Source organism: Musca domestica, unplaced genomic scaffold, assembly GCF_030504385.1.
Source record: "Musca domestica strain aabys unplaced genomic scaffold, Musca_domestica.polishedcontigs.V.1.1 16, whole genome shotgun sequence".
Classification (NCBI taxonomy): domain Eukaryota; kingdom Metazoa; phylum Arthropoda; class Insecta; order Diptera; family Muscidae; genus Musca; species Musca domestica.
In genome coordinates this window covers 5,144,631-5,164,754 of record NW_026712219.1, presented here as the reverse complement: position 1 = coordinate 5,164,754, position 20,124 = coordinate 5,144,631, and the positions used below count along the sequence as shown (strand labels likewise).

The following is a 20,124-nucleotide window of genomic DNA, read 5'->3' as shown; positions in this document are numbered from 1 at the left end:
GACAGACGGACGGACGGACATACATACCTAGATCGACTCAGCCCGGCGAGATAGGAAGATCCATATATACTTTTCTATGTGGGAAACCGATATTTCGAGGTGTTACATAATTTTTAAATTAAATTATAATACCCCCAACACATAGTGTTGTAGAGTATATAGAAAAAAATCGGTTGAATGTGGAAAAATCAAACCAATAGCTCATCGGAAGGAGTTATATATGGAAGCCAGATCCAAATTTGAGCCGATCTCAATAAAATTTGGCAGTGGTATTTCTGAGGTCTCTGTGATATTTGGTACCAAATATCATTGTTATAGAGTCCATGAGAACCTTAAACACAAAATTGTATCAAACACCGATCTGACAACGATTTTCACCGAATTTGAAGTACATGCTTATAGGCTAAAGTCATTAGGAAGTGCCAAAATTCCCTCCATTTGGGCTGACATTAGCCATTTGGTACATAATAAACCTGAAATCGGCCCAAAATATATAAGGTATCTATATCTTAATTTGGACCGATCCTTACCAATTTCTATAGGGGCCGTCCTTGTGTCAAATAAATAATGTGTGAACAATTTTATCTTAATCGGACATAATACCTTTGCTACTATGTGGTGTAGGGTATACAAATGTTATCCAAATATCACCATAACACGGAAGTGATCCATGAATTTAAGACATACAACAAATGCAACCTATGAATAAAAAAATCTCTTAAACACATTGAGCTGGCTATGAAAACAAATTCACAAAATCTCTGAATTATGTTACGGCTTAAGTTACCCAATGTCATATTAATTTAAATGTTATTAGTTTTTTTGGCACACCATATGTGCAACAGGGTCATGTGCCAACGAAAAAATGAACGTTGCTTTTCATTTCAAATCCCCTTTAAATATTTTCAATGACACGAACGTTTATTTTCGTCTATCCACCGAAACGTTTTTTTTTTTTTGCATTTTTGTTTGGAACGTTTCTTTGTGGTCCCATTTCGATGGCATTTTTCCATTTTTTTGTGTGTGGCTGTGTGTTTTTACTTCTGTATTTTGGAACCGAACTGTATTCGTTTGTGTGTATTTGGTTTTGTCTTTTTCAGGTCAAGTGTGGTCACATATGTGGACGTTTCAGTTATCCTGGTATAATGGAGGCTGCCTACGGCAAATACGGCTACTACCTATTGTCCTTGCTGCAATTTATGTATCCATTCCTAGGTATGTATGTGGGTATGCATGTGTGTGGGTTTCTACACCACCATTAGGGTTCCAGTGCAGGTGTGTAAACCTTTAAAATACAACCAAATGCCATATCTTTTGCGGAAAAAAACGCAAATTTATTGCATAAATCCAATAACAATTACAAATGTGACTATCATTCGATTCACTAAACCATTCGACTAATTCGTGTCCGCGGAAATGTTGAACAATAAATAAATTCACAGCACTTGGAACTAAATGGCTTGTAATATGTGTGTGTGCCTCTCTCTCGCTCTGTGCTTGTGTTGTTATTATTGTTGTTGATGATGAATTTTATATTTGTTTATTTCCGTAATTATAGCCATGATTTCCTACAATGTTGTGGTGGGCGATACGTTGTCTAAGGTGCTGGTACGTCTAATACCCTCATGGGGCTCTTCCATGGGCGCCGTTCGCTTGGGTGTGGTTTTCTTTGTAACGGTGGGCATTGTGGTGCCACTGTGCCTCTACAAGAACGTTTCACGCCTGGCAAGAGCAAGTTTCATAAGCTTGGCCTGTGTCGTTTTCATCCTCTTTGCTGTGATTATCAAACTTATTTCCGGTGATTATAAAGTGTAAGTATTTATTGCCACGTATCATATCCTTGGCAGCGGGGGGAATATCACTTCTATGGTGTATAAATAAATTAAGCGAGTATCAAAAATGTCGGCATTGCATGATATTGAAATTTATTACTGCATACAATGGAGGAGAACAATAAAATTTAATTGAGTTTAAAGAAATGTTCTTAGTGGAAAGTTAAGGGCTCCAAGTTGGCTTTGGAGTTGATGTTGGTGTTTAGAAACAAATTATCTAGAACCAAGTAAAAAAATATGTTTTTTTTTTGTTTTGGCAGAAACCATGACTTTAAATTAGAATACTTAATTTAAATGCATGACCTTATACTTTTTTCCACAATTTTACTTCTCCGATACCCATATGACTATAGAGGGAATATATAATTTAATATAGCCAAAATGACTGTTCGGCTGGCTTTATACTTTGCACACTATTTTAGGATTGCCAATTTCGAACAGTTCGAAGATGCACAATTACTTAATTATAGATGAAGTAACCTACAGAAGTGAATGGAGTATCCGATTTCGCTTCAACTTGACAACTCACAGTAAGCTGAAACATATACAACAATATCGGCCCACTCTATGGCCCACATTGGTCTGAACCTCATGACACCTCTCATGAAAGACGGAAACGGCTCAAAATATTTAAAAAAAAAAAGAAAAAAACTCCAACAAAAATCTCCAGCAATCATTGATACCAGTTCTTCAAAAAAAAAAAAAAAATAAAATAAAAAATAAATAAATAAATAAAATAATAATAATAATAAATAAATAAAAAATAAAACAAGATAAAAAGCAGTAAGTTCGGCCGGGCCGCACTTTGAATACCTCCACCATTTGGAACGAATTTGGAAATTTTCAATAAAAAAAATCTTTAAAAAATTCTGTTTAAATTTTAAAAATACCTGATGTAGCCGTGTTATTGGGGTATATACGACGTGGACCTACATAGGCATTGTTTGTCATAAGCCATTACCATATTCTAATTCGAATGTAGCTAAAATCATCAAAATATCGTATTTAGGGAGGTACTGTTATATCGGAGCTGGGCCAAGATCTGGACCAGTGATAGGCGGTAGCATCCATTACGAAGTTCAAATACGACATGTCAAACAATTTCGCTGGATATTATACCTAAAATCGCCAAAATACCGAATATGGGGAGGCACTGATATATGTGGCCTATACAAAGACCTGGACCCGCATAAAGCACTTTCTGTCATAGTCTGTAGTATCCATTACGAACTTCAAATACCAAATGGAAACAATTCCGGTGAATAATGTCGCTAAAATCATCAAAATACCGAATATCGGGAGGTACCGTTATATGACCTGCTATACGAAGACCTGGACTTGCATAGTCAATTTTCTGTTGTATACCCTTGGGATTTCAAATATCAATTTTGAAACAAATCCGGTGAATAATATCGCTACAGTCATCAACATACCGAGGTAGAGTTATATGGAGGTTATACGAAGACGTAAATCTGCACAGAAATATTTCTGTCATAGGCAGTAGTATCCACTACAAACTTCAAATACCAAATTTGAAACTATTCAGGTGAATAATGTAGCTAAAATCATCAAAATGCCAAATGTCGGAAGGTACTGTTATATTACCTGCTATATGAAGACCTGGACTTGCACAGTCAATTTTCTGTCCTAGGCTGTAGTAACCCTTAGGGACTTCAAATATCAAATTTTAAACAATTCTGGTGAATAAATTTACTAAAATCGTCAAAATACCTAATATGGGGAGGAATAATTATATGGGGGTTATTCGAAGACGTGAATCTGCACAGACAATTTTCGGTCATAGGTTGCAGTATTCATTACGAACTTCAAATAGCAATAATAAAACAATTCCGGTGAATAATGTCGCTTAAACCATCAAAATACCGAATATCGAGAGATACCATTATATGGGGGCTATACGAAGGCATGGACCTACATGTCCCATTTACGAACTTAACCTGGAATAATAAAAAAGATAGCTTGATTACAACAGACGGACAGAGAGACGAACATCGCTTAATCGACTTAGTATTTTACGCTGATCAAGAATGTATATACTCTGTTGGGTCTGGCATGAGTATTTCTAAGAGTTACAAACGGAATGACAAAGTTAATATACTCTCCATAGCATGGTGGAGGGTATAATTGAATAAAAAGTCCACGCTTATTGATATTTGACTTTTTAAGTCCATAATTATTGACACTTTAAAATGCACGTACTATATCAACAAAATCGTTTAGAATCCACAAATATTGGTCCTGACAAAAATTCGTTAAAAATCCACACTTATGGAAACATTAGGCCAAGTTTCAAATATATAGTTATACATCAATCCAATTTTTTCTGGCCAAAACACTTTCAACGTCTTTTCATAAAGAAATCCAACTAACAGTGACCTCGATAGCAAATTTCAGGAATCAAGTTCTACGCAGTAGCATTTTGTATAGAACACTATCTCTATTGGTCTGCCCAAATCCAAATTATACCAAATTCAGTACCATTTAGTACACACGAGTACAAATTTCCATAACTACCTACATCATACAATCCTATAGAAATATTACTTCCAAATTTAGTACTCCAACTCTACCAGTTCTCTCAAAATTCAAATTGTACCAAATTTAGTACCATTTAGTACACACAAGTGTGAACTCCATCCACAACTACCTACATACCTCAGTCCTACAAAGCAATAGCAATTTTGTTTGCGAGATTCAACTTTCCAGCTCTGTCGATGCTCGCAAATCCAAATTTAGTAAATTTCATGTACATACATGAAAATTTTGAAAACTTCCGCCTTAACCCAATCTTACACTCCACCAATAATGGTAATTTCAAATTTCAGGATTCCATCCGTTCCTGCAATTTCAAATTGTACTAAATTTAGTACATTTTATTACTTTTCCTCAACCTTGATTCCCATTTCGAATTTCAAGATTTTAGTTCTAATCGTTCACGTGATACGAAATTGTACAAAATGAAGTACATTTTAGTACTTTTTAGTGCATCTAAACGGACAGACATTGCTAAATCGCCATAGAATTTTATGTTGATCAATAATATATATATACTTTGTGGGGTCTAAAATGTATATTACGAGGTGTCACATACGGAATGACAAACTTAATATACCCTCCATACTATGGTGGAGGGTATAAAAACTGCAACAAAGACAAACGCCATCATTTTTACATTTTTTTAATTTTATTGAAAGCAAGCAACAAATTTCGGAGCATCAAATTTTAGAAAAAGTTTAGATTTGTTCGAATTGGTCACATTTGACATGAATTATGTCCTTCAAATGGCCAATGAAACCGTTACACGCTGCCCGAATGTTGCTCTGCGGTATTTTGGCCCATTCTGAAGCGGTGAAGCGCTTGCTTGTGGTGATCGACACTTTGGTATTTTTTAGTGCCAACCTTGCTTTCCAAAATACTCCAGACACAATAGTCCAGCGGATTGGTATCCGGAGATTTTGGTGGCCTTTGCGCGCTTGAAATAAAGCGACCATTCTTGGTGGCGTGTGCGGAGTGCGATGGTGCTGAGTCCTGTTGGAATGTCCAAGGTCTACGGCCAAAATATTTGCCGTAGATCCTCCAGAATATTTTCGCGATATTATACGTCATTTATTCCGATGCCGCGGTCGATTAATACGAGGGGAAAGCGACCATCGGCTGTTATGGCGGCCCACAGATCACCACTTTCGGCCAAGCGATGCAACTCTTTAGCTCTTTTGATTCTATTTTCTTTCTGTTGCTGTGTAAGTTCTTTCACTTTTGGGAATTTCTTAGCTTTACCCCGAGCTCATTTTTGCAGAACATATAATTTTTTAGCCCAATTGTTATCTAAATGTTCCTCTACATTTTGGGCTAATGGCGAATATATTCCTTTATTCCCAACATAAGCATTTCAATTCCCAAGAATTGAAAATTGGTTCAGAAAGCATATAATTAATTAAGTTATACTCAATTTAATGAAAAGTAAATTTTTATTTCGTTGTTTTTAGCTTGCATTTTTACTGAGTCTCCATTAGACTGCTAGATTCGAAAAAATTAAATTAATTAAATTAATTAAATTAATTTTAAATTAATTTTTTATGACAATTTTCCTCAAATTTTGAATTTATATATTCTCTATGGGCACGAATATTTCAACAAAACCTCAAGTAATTTTATGGGCTCTCATACAACAATACAGTCGCTCCCCCAATCTAACGCTGTAACACCCCAAACGGCTTGTCGCAGCCAATTTTAACACCCATTTTACTTGTTAACTTTTCTTTTGTCTCGCAACAATTCATTGTTTACTTCTACGTTGCTACAAAATCCTTTCAAATGCTGAATAAATATTTCACCTGAACCTGAGCTGTTGTAGAAGCCAGCAAAAGTACTTAGTGATTTTATTTTGTTGTTATATTTGTATGGTACGATATTTGAATAAAGGACCCACTTGATTTTGTTATTTCGTGATGTGGCATTTTGTAGGAAACAATTTGTTGCAACTACGCTGCCACATAAAAGCTATTTTGTAACCTGAAGCGCTTGTAATGTTTCGTTCTTTTCTGTGGTTGCCCTTGTTATAAGCATTATAAAATATACCGTCGGACTTCTTCATAATGTGCCAGTTGGAGACCAGAGATATGATAGACAAGTAAAAACACAGTAATTTCGGCCCTCAACCATTTTGAACAAAATAGAAAAATTTCTAAAAAATCGCTTTAAAAATTCAGAACAATTTTTCATTCAGAAAAATTAAGAACTGCAAATACGAAATTTCAAAAAAAGGGTTAATTTTGTACCTAAAATCGTCAAAATACCGAATATAGTGAGGTAATGATATATATATGGCCTATACGAAGACCTGGACCGGCATAGACATAGATTGTAGTTCCCATTACCAACTCTAAATATAAAATTTGAAACATCTCCGGTGAATGAGGTCGCTAAAATCATCAAAACACCGAATATTGGGAGGTACCGTTATATGGAGGCTATACGAAGACGTTGACCTGAATACGTAACTTTTTGTCATAGGCTGTAGTAACCATTACGAATTCTAAATACGAATATAAAAAGAATTACGGTGAATAATGTCCCTAAAATCGCCAAAATATCGAAAATCGGGGCGTACCATTGTATGTGGACCCATAAAGACATATCTCCTCCAGGGGGTAAAGTGCTTAGAAAGAACTTTTTCAGGGTTGCCCATATTCGACGGACTCATCTGGCAATGCCATAACTTTTGACAGAGATGTCACATCGCTTAATGACATACCGCGTTTGAAGCGTCAGTCCAAGCAGATTCTTACCATTAACAAATTCACGCCACGGCGCGCTCTGATATAGTTGAAATTTACAAGAAGTCAATTGTGAAAACTCAACGTGCTTTTAAAACGCTAAAAAATGTGAGAAGTGTGCCTTCTAAGAACACCATTAAGCGTTTATACGAAAATTTTTCCACTGGTAAGGTTCTTTCTAATACGAAGAGGCCATATAAAAGTCGACCAAGGCGATCGGCCGAGAATATCGCTGCCGTACGGGCCAGTGTTGAGAGGTCCCCAAGAACATCCCAAAAACGCCGTTCTCAGAGGTTGGGCATGGCTCGGTCCACTTTACAACGGATTATTCGCATTGATTTGCATTTGTTCCCGTACAAAATTCAATTGACGCAAAGAATGTTGCCTGCGGACAAGCCTCGTCGATTGGAATGGGCCCAAAGAGTCATCAAATGGCCGAAGATGACGAGCAATTTTGGAACAAAATTATCATGTCCGATGAAGCCAATTTCACATTTAATGGGACCGTAAATAAGCAAAATTGACGTTTTTGCGCCACTGAAAATCCTCAGGAGATTCAAGAAGTCCCTCTTCATGGTGAAAAAGTCACAGTTTGCTGCGGCGTTAGTGCGAAAACGGTCATTGGGCCGTTTTTCTTCCAAAATGAAAATGGCCATGCTGTTACCATCAATCAGGAGCGTTATCGCAACATGATGACCAATTTTGTGATGTCAATTATTCATCGAAAGCGTATGAGGCAGTTCTGGTTTCAACAAGACGGCGCTCCACCGCACACAAGTCGCATAACAATCGATGTTCTGAAGAATTTGTTTCCGGGCGGTTTGAAGTCGAAAAGTGGTGATTTGGACTGGCCACCGTGTTCACCCGATTTGACGCCGTCTGACTTCGTCTTGTGGGGATATTTAAAGTCAAAGGTTTACGTTAACAAGCCAAGGACCGTAGGAGAGCTCAAGGACAACATTCGTGAAGAACTAGCCGCTATTCCGGCCGAAATGTTGGCAAAAACGATGGAAAATGCAACAAAAAGGGCACAATACGTCATCAACGCCAGAGGCGGCCATTTGAGAGATATCATATTCAAAAATTGATGTAAACAAATCTACTTGAAACAAATTAAATGATTAACATTGCCAACCGACAAATTTTTATTTTTTTCTTTGATTAAAAAAAAAAAAAAAACATGGGTCCGTCGAATATGAGCAACCCTGTAGTATAGATTTTTAGACAATTCCATTGAAAAATGTAGCTAAAATCATCAAAATACCGAATATGGGGAGGTATCGTTATATGGGGTAACTTTATTTGCAGACAAGCAAATAATAAATTTTGAGATGCAGAGGGGCTTTTTGCTTTTGTAGGGGCTTAAATTAACCAATAGAACGTCTGAGAAGAGAATTAAGGACAGGGAAGAATTCTAACATTTTCGATGACCATTGACCACAACAACTAACAGCTCGACGGAGTGGGCAATCTTCCAATCCAGTCGGCCCGCACTACTATAGACTTTACTTACTTGTTTTTTTATATGTGATAAAAACGTCCATACTTCTTCTTCTAGTCTATGACACGAAAAATATTAGAATTCTATTTTTAATAACACTAAGCGAGAAAATTTATATATATATTTTTTTTTCAATAATTACCGAACAGATTATGACATTAGAGCTAAACATAGAATTCACGTGAATCGGAGTTTTGAACGTTTACGTCACAAAGTAACCAAAATAAAAAAAGCAATACCACCCACACCCACCCTCCCTCTTCCACACTTTTGTACATTTTCATATTAAGATTCCTTGGAATCCGTTAATTCTAGGTATTTAGTGTAGTTACAATTAGCAAGAAGTGGTGTATTTTGGTCAAAATTTTAGGCCTCATGCGAGGTACCAAAGGGTGTTTTTTGTCCTTTTTACGAAATATGGTTAAAACTCTTTTTATTGGGGATAGTACTAAATTAGTCAAAATACTCTACACAACTTTTTGCAAAAAATGTCTAAAATATGTCGCTGAAGACAACAAAAGACTCAATTAAAACATTTACGCCATGAGTGGCATCCATGCCATATTTATCTAATATCTCGGTGCATATAGATCTTTGTAAAGACTTTTAAAGGCAAACGTCGTAATGAGTACCTGTTTAATAGAATTTTAGTGCTAATGTAAAATGTTAAAATAACTACATAACATTTTGCATTTCCGAACTATTGGAAATGACTTTGGCTTATGCAGCTTAAAGATGATTAATTTTCAAAGCTTATATTACCGCATTCGCATTGAGGTTATACTTCATAAAAAATTGCAAATTCCGGTTCTACTCGATCGCTCAATAACAAACGTTTTGTGCAATTTTGTACCTTTTAGAAGTTTAATCTTGAAGTACGAGTTTCAACAATTCGGAATTTTCTTAGCCCTCAAAACCTAAAGCAGTCCCATGCAAATTTTGGAGATTCTAGTTGTTATTGATCGCTCAATATGAATTTTGTTATTTCTTGTATTTTTCGTTTTTACCTCTCCTCTTTCGAATTTCAAAACCCTAGCTCTCATCACCTGCTAAATATCACAATATTATAACTTTTGTATGCAAAGGCTATAGTCGTGCGATACCCTACAACACTACAAATTCATTTCAAAAGATTTCGTTTTCGAAATTATGTCCTAGAGATCTGTCCAGATGTTACACTTGGCCTTTTGATCGGGGTCCAATATTTACGCACTCCGTCTTGTTGTTAGGTATCGAAAACAATTTCACACAAAAATTGTGATCCATTTTACACTTATATATAAGCCAATGGCCATCCAAAATGCTAGACTTATTTTCTGTCCTTAAGTCTCTCCTCATGCACAATTCCGTATCGATTAATTTTCAATTGTGCGCTGTGGAGTCAGGAAATTTTTATTTTTGTTGGTCCATTTGATCCTCAAATATATAAATGTTCAAAAAAGGCCTAATTCTGACCCCATGGAAAATTGCGGCGTATAGAAAAAGTTTAGAAAATGTACAATTAAAAATTGTAAGTCAATTGTCTACGATCTCGTATATTCCACATATAACTTTACCTCCCGATATTCGGTATTTTGATGATTTGAGCTACATTTTTAAATGGAATTGTATGAAATTCTACATAAATAAATTCCCCTTTATTCGGTATTTTGATTATATTATAATTGCTTAAAATTTGTATTTGAGGTACGGAATAGGTACTACATCCTATGACAGAAAATTACTTATCCAGCACTACATTTTTGTATAGCCCCGATATTAAGATTTTTTTAAGGCGGTATTTTTCGAGAGATTTTTTGGAAATATTTCAAGTTCATTTCGAATGGTGGAGGGTATAAAATGTTCGGCCCGGCATAAATGCTTTCTTGCTTGTTTTAAATAAATATTGTCCGATGAGCAAACTAAGTTCCGCCTCGATTGGTCTATAATTGTAACTTGTAGAGCAACTGCAAAATCAGGAAAATTTTCTGTTTTTGGTCCATTTCTACTGCTAAATATTTTAAAATCGTATCTCCCAATAAGAGGGTTGTATTCTGACCCTTACCCCACCTCCATGCTAAATTCCGAGAGAATCGGGTCATAATTGCAACCTGTAGTGCGATTGCAATATTACGTGAACAGAGGTAAACATAGCTAGATCGACATAGCTTGGCGAGATAGGAAGATCCATTCGGGAACCAATAATTCGATGTATTTTTGACCGAATAGAAATTGAAAAAAACATTAATTTCGGCCGGGCCGAACTTTTAATACCCTCCAACTTAGGGTAATGGAAACACTAGAACCAATTATGACCCACAAATACCAACTTTTAGACATATTCGCGGGGAAATATGACAAAAATCATCAAAATACCGAATATCGGGATATCCGCTATATAGGGCTTTACAAAAGCGTGGACCTATACATACAATATTTCGCCAACGGAGCAAGAACTCATTATGACCAACAAATTCCAACTTTTTAGACCAATTTGTGATAAAATGTGACAAAAACCATAAAAATACCGAATATCGGAAGATACCGTTATATGGAGGCTAAACCAAAGCGTGGACCTATACATACAATGTTTCTCCGCACGAGCTAGGACCCATTATGACGTACAAATACCAATTTTTAGACAAATCCGTGAAAAAGTGTGGCAAAAATAATTAAAATACCGAATATCGGGAGGAACCGTTATATGGGGACTATACCACTATACCAATCTCATTTTCAATACCAACCATCCTAGACAAAATATAAATTATTCTGTTAAATTTTGACGGTCTACGTCAAATAATGTGGGCTGTATCGTGATTCCAACAGACAGACGGACAGACAGACGAACATCGTTAAATCGTCTCAGAATTTTACGCTGATTATGAATATATATATATATACATTATGGGGTCTACGACGAATATATATAGGGATGTTACAAACGGAATGACGAAGTTAATATACCCTCCTTTCCAATGTGGAGGGTATAAAAAAAAACAAAATGATACTTAGTACCAGATAGCAGATTTAGTCTAGAAAAAATATTGTCAAATTCTGTTGGAATCGGTTAAGATTTAGATGTAGTACCCTCTAGTTTTATTTAAATAAAACACCAAGCGAACTGCCTGGTCAAATTAAATTACGGCACCCGACTATTATCCATTGCTTACATGTTATACCCTCCACCATAGTATGGAGGGTATATTAAGTTTGTCATTCCGTTTGTAACACCTCGAAATATACATTTTAGACCCCATATATTCTAGATCAGCATAAAATTCTATGTCGATTTAGCAATGTCGGTGCGTCTGTCCGTCTGTGGAAATCACTCTAGCTTCCGAACGAATTGAAGTAGATTGATAAAAATTTTACTCAAATGTATATTATGTCAGCAGGACTTTTGGTATTGAAAATGGACCATGTAGGTCCACGTTTTGGTATAGCCCCCATATAGCGGTACCTCCCGATATTCGGTATTTTGATGATTTTTGCGACAAATGTGGTATTTGAAGTTTAAAATGAATACTACAGCCTGTTACAGAAAATTGTCCGTGCAGGTCCACGTCTTCCTATAGCCTCCACATAACGGTACCTCCGAATATTCAGTTCTTTGTTGATTTAAGCAACATTATTCAATGGAATTCTTTCAAATTTGGTATTTGAAGTTTGAAATTGATACTACAGCTTAAGACAGAAAATTGTCTGTGCATGTTCACGTCTTCGTAAAGCCCCCATATAACGGTACTTCCCGATATTGGGTATTTTAATGATTTTAGAGACTTTATTTACCGGAAATACTTCAAATTTTTATTTGAAGTTCGTAATGGATACTACAGCCTATTCCAGAAAATTTTCTGTGCAGGTCCACGTTTTATAACCCCCTTGGTACCTCCTTATATTCGGTATTTTGATGATATTAGCTACACATTTTTTTTTCCAAGTTTCGCATTTCAATATTTTAATATCTTATAACAAAAATTATTATGCAGGTCCACGTCGTCGTATAGATCTTAATATACGGCAACATTCGGTATTTTTAAAATTTTTGAAAATTGCCAAATTTGTATCAAATGGTGGAGGGTATTCAAAGTTCGGCTCTGCCGAACTAACAACTTTTTTACTTGTTTTTTTTTTTTTAAGAACTTTGCTTTAATTTCGCAAAAACACCCACGTGTGCATCTCTAAGATATTCCGTTTGCTGCTAAGACTTCTAATTGTGGCACTTTTTTACTCGACTAAGCTCATTTCTTGTTTTGCAGTCTGTGTTCTTTCAACTTTCGTTTTCATGCACATTCAGGCAAAACCAAGTAAATTACAGGAAATTGTTTCATTTAAACATTTAAGTAATTAATCGTGTGTAAAGGAATTTGTATGTGAACATACGCTTAAGCATTTTATGTGTGTGTGTGTGTGTGTGTGTGTGTGAGTTTCCGTTTTATGTTATGTGCAGTTAATATATTGTTTGCTGCATTCAAGGGACTAAGTTAAGGTCGTTTTTAAAGTTAAAAATCTGATTTAGAAGAGAATTTATTTTACGTATATAAAAATATGCTGGACGAAGGTAGGAAAATTGTCATTTGCTGCAGTGCAAAGAAACACATATCACGACTTACTCCACACCTACTAATTTTATTCGCCCCATTTTCACTTTAATTCGTGGATGCACATCTAGGTATGTATTTATTTTGCTAAATTGTAAATTAACCATAAACATGGTTTTCGAAAAATATCCGCACATATTCACCATTGTGCGATGATAAGACTGCTCTGTTAGTGTTGAGCGTAATTAGTGGTTTACTCTTTTGATAGCGTTTCGGTTGGCGAATTAAGTTGGCTGGCATTTTGTGACAATTTAATATAAGAAACCACACACTGATTTAGCAATTCGGACAATTTGCGGAAAATAAATGGGTTGAGACAACTTACACTGATTTGCAAAATTATAATAAATGTTTGGCAATCGAGAGAAACATAAGATGTAGTGTGGAGATAGGATATAAGGTAGGATATGAAAATGTCAATATTGTTCCACTTCTTCGGAGTGATCAACAGTTTGAATAATCATAACACAAGGCTGGGTGTATACACCTGTCGGCAAAAGCGACTGCTAAGTTTACAGGAATACCGATCTGAATATCTTTGACTATTTGACATGTGGCTACCTTGAAATAATTGTACCATGCATTTACATTTGAGATTTTTTTAGACGAGGAAACTGTTAAATTGAGGTACTGAAAAACTTGGATTTAAATTAATTAATATTTGTAAAGATCTGTCCGAATTAATAAGATTTTAAAAATCTCATGTTACTGTAACCTTCGAAAAAAAACTTAAATCTGATGTTAAGACTATATGACAATTCTAAATTTTCAAATTACAATATAATTTTTTTTTTTTTGAGAAGAAGTAAGCAAATGCTGCATTCATGCGGGGCTGACCATGTGATATCTAACAACTATATAATATATTGGAAAGTACCAAACCCATTTTCATCGATGTTTTTAAAATATTACCTTACATTTACGCCATCTTTCGTGCTGATAGTTATTCAGAATAATTTCGTACCAAATTTGAGGTCAAATTTACCCGCTAAATATGGCTATACAAAATGCTAGGCTTTTGCTCTGTCCTCGAATTTAACCTCATGCGAAATGGCGTGTCGATTGGTCTTTAATTGTGACCTGTAGAGCGTCTGCAAAATCAAGAAAATGTTCAATTTTTGATCCATTTAAACCCCTAAATATTTTGCGAACATCTTTAACAACAATAGGCTTCTATCCTGACCCTAACCCTTCCCTCGTGAAAAATTTCGTAAAGATCCGAAGATAATTGCGATCTGTGTATAATACGCCATAATTTTTACATTTTTTAAAATTTTACTGAATGAAAGCAAAAAATGTCGAAAATAGCATCAAATTTTAGAATACGTTTAGATTTGTTCGAATTGATCACAATTGACACGAATTACGGCCTTCAAATGGCCAATGAAACCGTCACACGCTGCCCGAATGTTGCTCTGCGGTATTTTGGCCCATTCCCGGCGAAGCGCTTGCTTGAGGTGATCGACACTTTGGTATTTTTTAGTGCCAACCTTGCTTTCCTAAACGCTCCAGACACAACAGATTGGTATTCGGAGATTTTGGTGGCCATTGTGCGCTGGAAATGGTGCTGAGTCCTGTTGGAATGTCCAAGTTCTGCGGCCAAAATGTTTGCGTGCCCATGGCTTTAATACGCCCTCCAGAATGTTTCGGCATTTATTCTGATGCCACGGTCGATTAATTCCAGCGGAGAGCGACCATCGGCTGTTATGGCGGCCCACACCATCACCATGGCCGGCGCTTGAGTTCTGGTGGCCAACCGAAGTTGCACTTTTTCAGCTGACCTCTTTGGCAATTAAACACGATCATTTTCTTTGTTTACAAACTGCTAGACAACGAATGTTATCTCATCGGAGAAAACCAAATTCGGCAGTTCACCACTTTCGACCAAACGAAGCAACTCTTTAGCTCTTTTGAGTCTATTTTTTTATGTTGCGGTGTAAGTTCTTGCACTTCTTTGGAATTTTAATGGCTCATTTTCTGATTTTTGCCGAATTTTTCAATATTTGTAGAATGGAATATTGCGATATGTTCAGCTGACAAGCCATTTTTTGGCCACTGTGATTGCGGGTTTCGATCAAGTTGCTTCTTTACTTTTCGAACCATTTCTGCTGATGTTGCTGTTTTCTTCCGTCCACTTTTTTGACGTCGGGTTACGCTACCAGTATCACGGTAACGAGCGATGGTACGAGACACAAAAGATTTATTCACATATAAATGCTGGAGTTCTCTAATAATAACCGCTTGTGGTATTCCAGCCAAATATAAAGAAATCAAACTATCACGCTTGAATTCCATCACGAATAACTTTTTTTCTGGAAAACTCTCACCAAAATGCTTTTGTACGCTTTTAAACAATATAATGAGCTGTCACTGGAATAATTTTAACAGCTATCGGACGAGTGACTTAGAAATGACAGCAGTCTGAAGTTTTTTCATCTCACCCTGTATAATTTTCAAATAGTTACAAACGAAAGGAATGACAAAGTTAATGTACCCTATATATAGGGATAGTTTTTTTTTTTTTTGCACAAAATGGCTAATAAGAGCCCAAATGGACTGTATTTTGGAATGCCCGATATAGCAATAGCTCTCATGTGTATGTTTCATCCGATTTGGTGTTAAAGTCCCTCGCATGCGTAATGCACTCCGCAACAATGATATTTGATCAAATTTCATAGAGACCTGTTCAGATTTTTATATACCTTCGAAATACATCTTCATCCGAGCTTAGACTTATTGTCCACCATACATGTTATATCAGCTCAGATTGGATAGATTTATTCATATTCAACCGATTTTTTTTTAATGTGACGAAACTCGGTCCTGTATATCTATTGCTCCAATAAATATTTATAACCTACAACACTATGTGTTGGCGGTGTTATAAGTTTGATTGGGCCAAAAATAAAACACCTCGAAATATTGGTTTTCCACATAGGAAAGTATATAAGAATTTTCCGATCTCGTCGAGCTGAGTTGATCTAGCTACTTATGTCTTTCCGTCCGTCTATCCATGTTAATTTGTAATCACTCCACAGGTCGCAATTAAGGCCCGATCTTCACCAAATTTAAAATGGAGGTGGGGCTAAAGCCAGAATAGAACCCTACTGCTTTGGAAATGATCACATAATATTTAGGGATTGAAATTAGCCCCCGTCAAATTGATTGAAAATCGATTCAGAGTTGGATATACTTCCCAAATTGTGACTACTCTAAAACCATGATACGCTATCAAATAAGGTTCGTACAGGGTTACCCATATTCGACGGACCTTTGGGCCCATTCCACGAGGCTTGTCCGCAGGCAACATTCTTTGTGTCAATTGAATTTTGTACGGGAACAAATGCAAATCAATGCGAATAATCCGTTGTAAAGTGGACCGAGCCATGCCCAACTGCTGAGAACGGCGTTTTTGGGATGTTCTTGGGGACCTCTCAACACTGGCCCGTACGGCAGCGATATTCCCGGCCGATCGCCTTGGTCGACTTTTATATGGCCTCTTCGGATTAGAAAGAGCCTTCGTATTAACGCTTAATGGTGTTCATAGAAGGCGCACTTCTCAAATTTTTTATGTTTTTAAAGCACGTTGAGTTTTCACAATTGACTTCTTCTGTTGAATGTAAATTTCAACTATTTCAGAGCGCTCGCGTGGCGTGTATTGGTTCATGGTAAAAATCTGCTTGGACTGCCGCTTCAAACGCGGTATGTCATTAAGCGATGTGACATCTCTGTCAAAAGTTATGGCGGTGCCAGATGGGTCCGTCTAATATGGGCAACCCTGTACCTTCGAAATACATCTTCATCCGAGCTTAGACTTATTGTCCACCATACATGTTATATCAGCTCAGATTGGATAGATTTATTCATATTCAACCGATTTTTTTATGTGGCGAAACTCGGTCGTGTGTATCTATTGCTCCAATAAATATTTATACCCTACAACACTATGTGTTGGGGGTATTCTAAGTTTGATTGGGCCAAAAATTATGTAACACCTCGAAATATTGGTTTCCCATATAGGAAAGTATATATGGATCTTCCTAGCTCGTCGAGCTGAGTCGATCTAGCTACTTATGACCTTCCGTCCGTCTGTCCATGTTAATTTGTAATCACTCCACAGGTCGCAATTAAGGCCCGATCTTCACGAAATTTAGAATGGAGATGGGACTAAAGCAAGAATAGAACCTTGCTGCTTTGGAAATTATCGCATAATATTTAGGGGTTGAAATTAGCCCCTGTCAAATTGGTTGAAAATCGATTCAGAGTTGTACCCAATATGTGACTACTCTAAAACCATGATACGCAATCAAATAAGGTTCGTAGTTGGTATTTTCTACCTCACATAAATTCCCAATATGAATTTTTTTTGTTACGGGAGCTCTACTTAATACATATAGAGGTGTAGGGTACCATATAGTCGACCCCTCCCGCCTTTTGACATTTGATTACTGGTCACTGATTTTTATTGTTTCGAAATCTGGCGTAAAAGTTACTGCCTGCACTTGGGATCTGTTCAGATAAATATAGAGCATTTATAAAAGATTATTTTGATGTTCCAAAATTAATTTGACATTTTAAAGCCCCCCTTTCAAGAACAAATTCGGGCAAACCCTGTTTCTGGCTTACTAAATCCTTTACACAATTGTTAAATATAATAGCTCATGGCAATATTAGCCATTGATGCCATATTCATATTTATTCACTAAAAATCCAGCCTAAGCCCTGTCAATATATAATCATGCATGCCTTCCTCCTTTGCATAAGGCATAGTCTAGGAAGTGAATATCACAGTTTTCGTAAATTTTTCGAAAACTACAAATTACACCCCAGGGTGGCGTTAGATTTTCAAGGTGTTTACTTTTCGTATTTTGCTGTTCCCATAACAGACCGCAGTTGTCACTGCTGGAGCGGCAGCAACAGCAGTTATTCACGTTTACCTTGGCTATACAACACAATTCCACTTTATCATTTTTGTGCTTTGCAAAATGTGTTAATTGCTAACTTGAGTACCGCGTTTTTTTGCTCGTTGTTTGTTTTTTGGATGGGTTTGACTTTAAATTTGCCGCAGATTTCATATTGTAGCCAGTTTCAGCTTTTTGTTTTGCGCTTGTGGTTTCTTTTTTTGCCACCAGCAGACACTTTAAGTTGTCGTCCTTACACAAGAAGAAAAAGAGAAAAGAAAATCCTAGGTAAGTTGTAGACTTTTCATGGAAATTCAAATAAAAGTGAAGTCCTCGGGACTGCATGGCATTCGTTTAAAATGCGGCAGTTGTCCAGCCGCCACACAAGTGTGGCTGTGCAGTTGTTGGCATTGCACAAGAATCTTGATGTTTAGAACTGCACTGAACTACACTGATGATGGCCAGAACGACAAACTAACTCCCAAGGAATGAGTGAGACTGAAGGTGCGGTTGTGTGTATAGTTGCTTTGCCTTCTGCCAAGATTCAGTTGCAAATAATTTGAATTTTATCCCAGACTCATTGCCGTGTTTCCCCCAACTAACAATTCACAATTTGTAATATTTTTTGTCGTCTTTCCTTCTTTATTTTTTTCCCACCGCACAGCACGGATACTGCAGAATCATGGAGATTTGCAAATTCTGATGTCATTCCGGCGACTGGAATTATGGTCTTTGGTAAGTACAAGGTTATCGCCTTGAATTATATAAGTACCGATAGCTGAAATGCTTGGGAATTTTGTATGGACGCTTTTATGGCGCTGAGCAATATTATTGGGTCATTGTTGAGATGAACAAAAAAAAAAAACGTTTTGCAGAAAAGAGAAATACTTGACAGATTTAGACCATACAAAATAATTACATTGAAATGGATCGAATCCGGGTTGTAATTGATTTCATTATATATTTAAAAGATGATTAGTAATTGTGTAAGTGATACCATTTTTCACGAAGGTTTCTCAAGGATTTTTGAAATTTTGAAATGGTTGAATGTTAGACAAATACATATATTTAGAATTCTTCTGGCAATTGTCTATCCCAAGATTTTAGCTAAAAGTAACAAGAAGCCCCCTTATATCCGAATCCATATTGGAAGATTTCGCTTTTGAAATTAGGATTTTAACTAGGGACATTTCACCAATATTTATGCACTCCGTCGGGCTGTTAGTTATTGTGGTCCATTTTACAGCTAAATATAATCCAATGGTCATCCAAAATGCTAGAATTTTTGCCTGTCCTTAACTCTTTTCACAGTCGTGTCAATTGTCTTCAAATGTGTGATCGGAAAAACATTTATGTTTTTGGTTAATTTGAACCCCTAAATATTTTGCAATCATCTCCAAAAACAAGAAGCCCCTCTTATCATCAAATTTAGACTCATCTATATGATTTGCTTGTCTACGACATTTGCTTATATTCGTCAACGAAATCAGCATAAAAACCAGTAAGGAAAGCTCAAAAGTCGGGCGGGCCCGACTATATGATACCCTACACCACTATGCATATTAAGTAGAGCTCTCGTAAAAAGGTTTATACAGGGCATTTCAGAGCTCTATGAGATATTTGGTACAAAATCAAAATCTATCTAATTCTATCGTGCATTTTACGAACTATAGCTATCTCTGAACCGGGTTTCTCCAAATTTGACGTATTAGCTTCTAATTTCGGTTATGTACGAACATTCAGGTGATTTGGGCTGATATTGACCATTTAGTGCACATTTAACCCGAAATCGGATGAAGATATATATGTTAGCTATATCCAAATCTGAACCGATTTCGATAAAATTTAAAACAGCTATTTCTGGGCTGTATCTAATATCTGGTACCAAATATCATTCTTGTGGAGTGCATATTACGAATGTGAGAGGCTTAAACACCAAATCGGATAAAACATATATATGGGAGCTATAGCTGTTTCTGAACCGATTTTCTCCAAATTTGTTGTATTTGC

General features: G+C 36.3%; 1 protein-coding gene across 1 annotated transcript in view; it reads left to right on the top strand.

Annotated features, from left to right (window-relative positions):
* The window catches only part of LOC101891746 (putative sodium-coupled neutral amino acid transporter 11), a 48,747-nt gene that overhangs the window by 14,240 nt on the left and 14,383 nt on the right, over window positions 1-20,124 (top strand). The window contains exons 3-5 of the mRNA XM_059120191.1: window positions 1,101-1,215; window positions 1,559-1,811; window positions 18,779-18,849. Of these exons, the coding sequence (XP_058976174.1) occupies window positions 1,101-1,215; window positions 1,559-1,811; window positions 18,779-18,849 (439 nt within the window). The remainder of the gene's footprint in view (window positions 1-1,100; window positions 1,216-1,558; window positions 1,812-18,778; window positions 18,850-20,124) is intronic.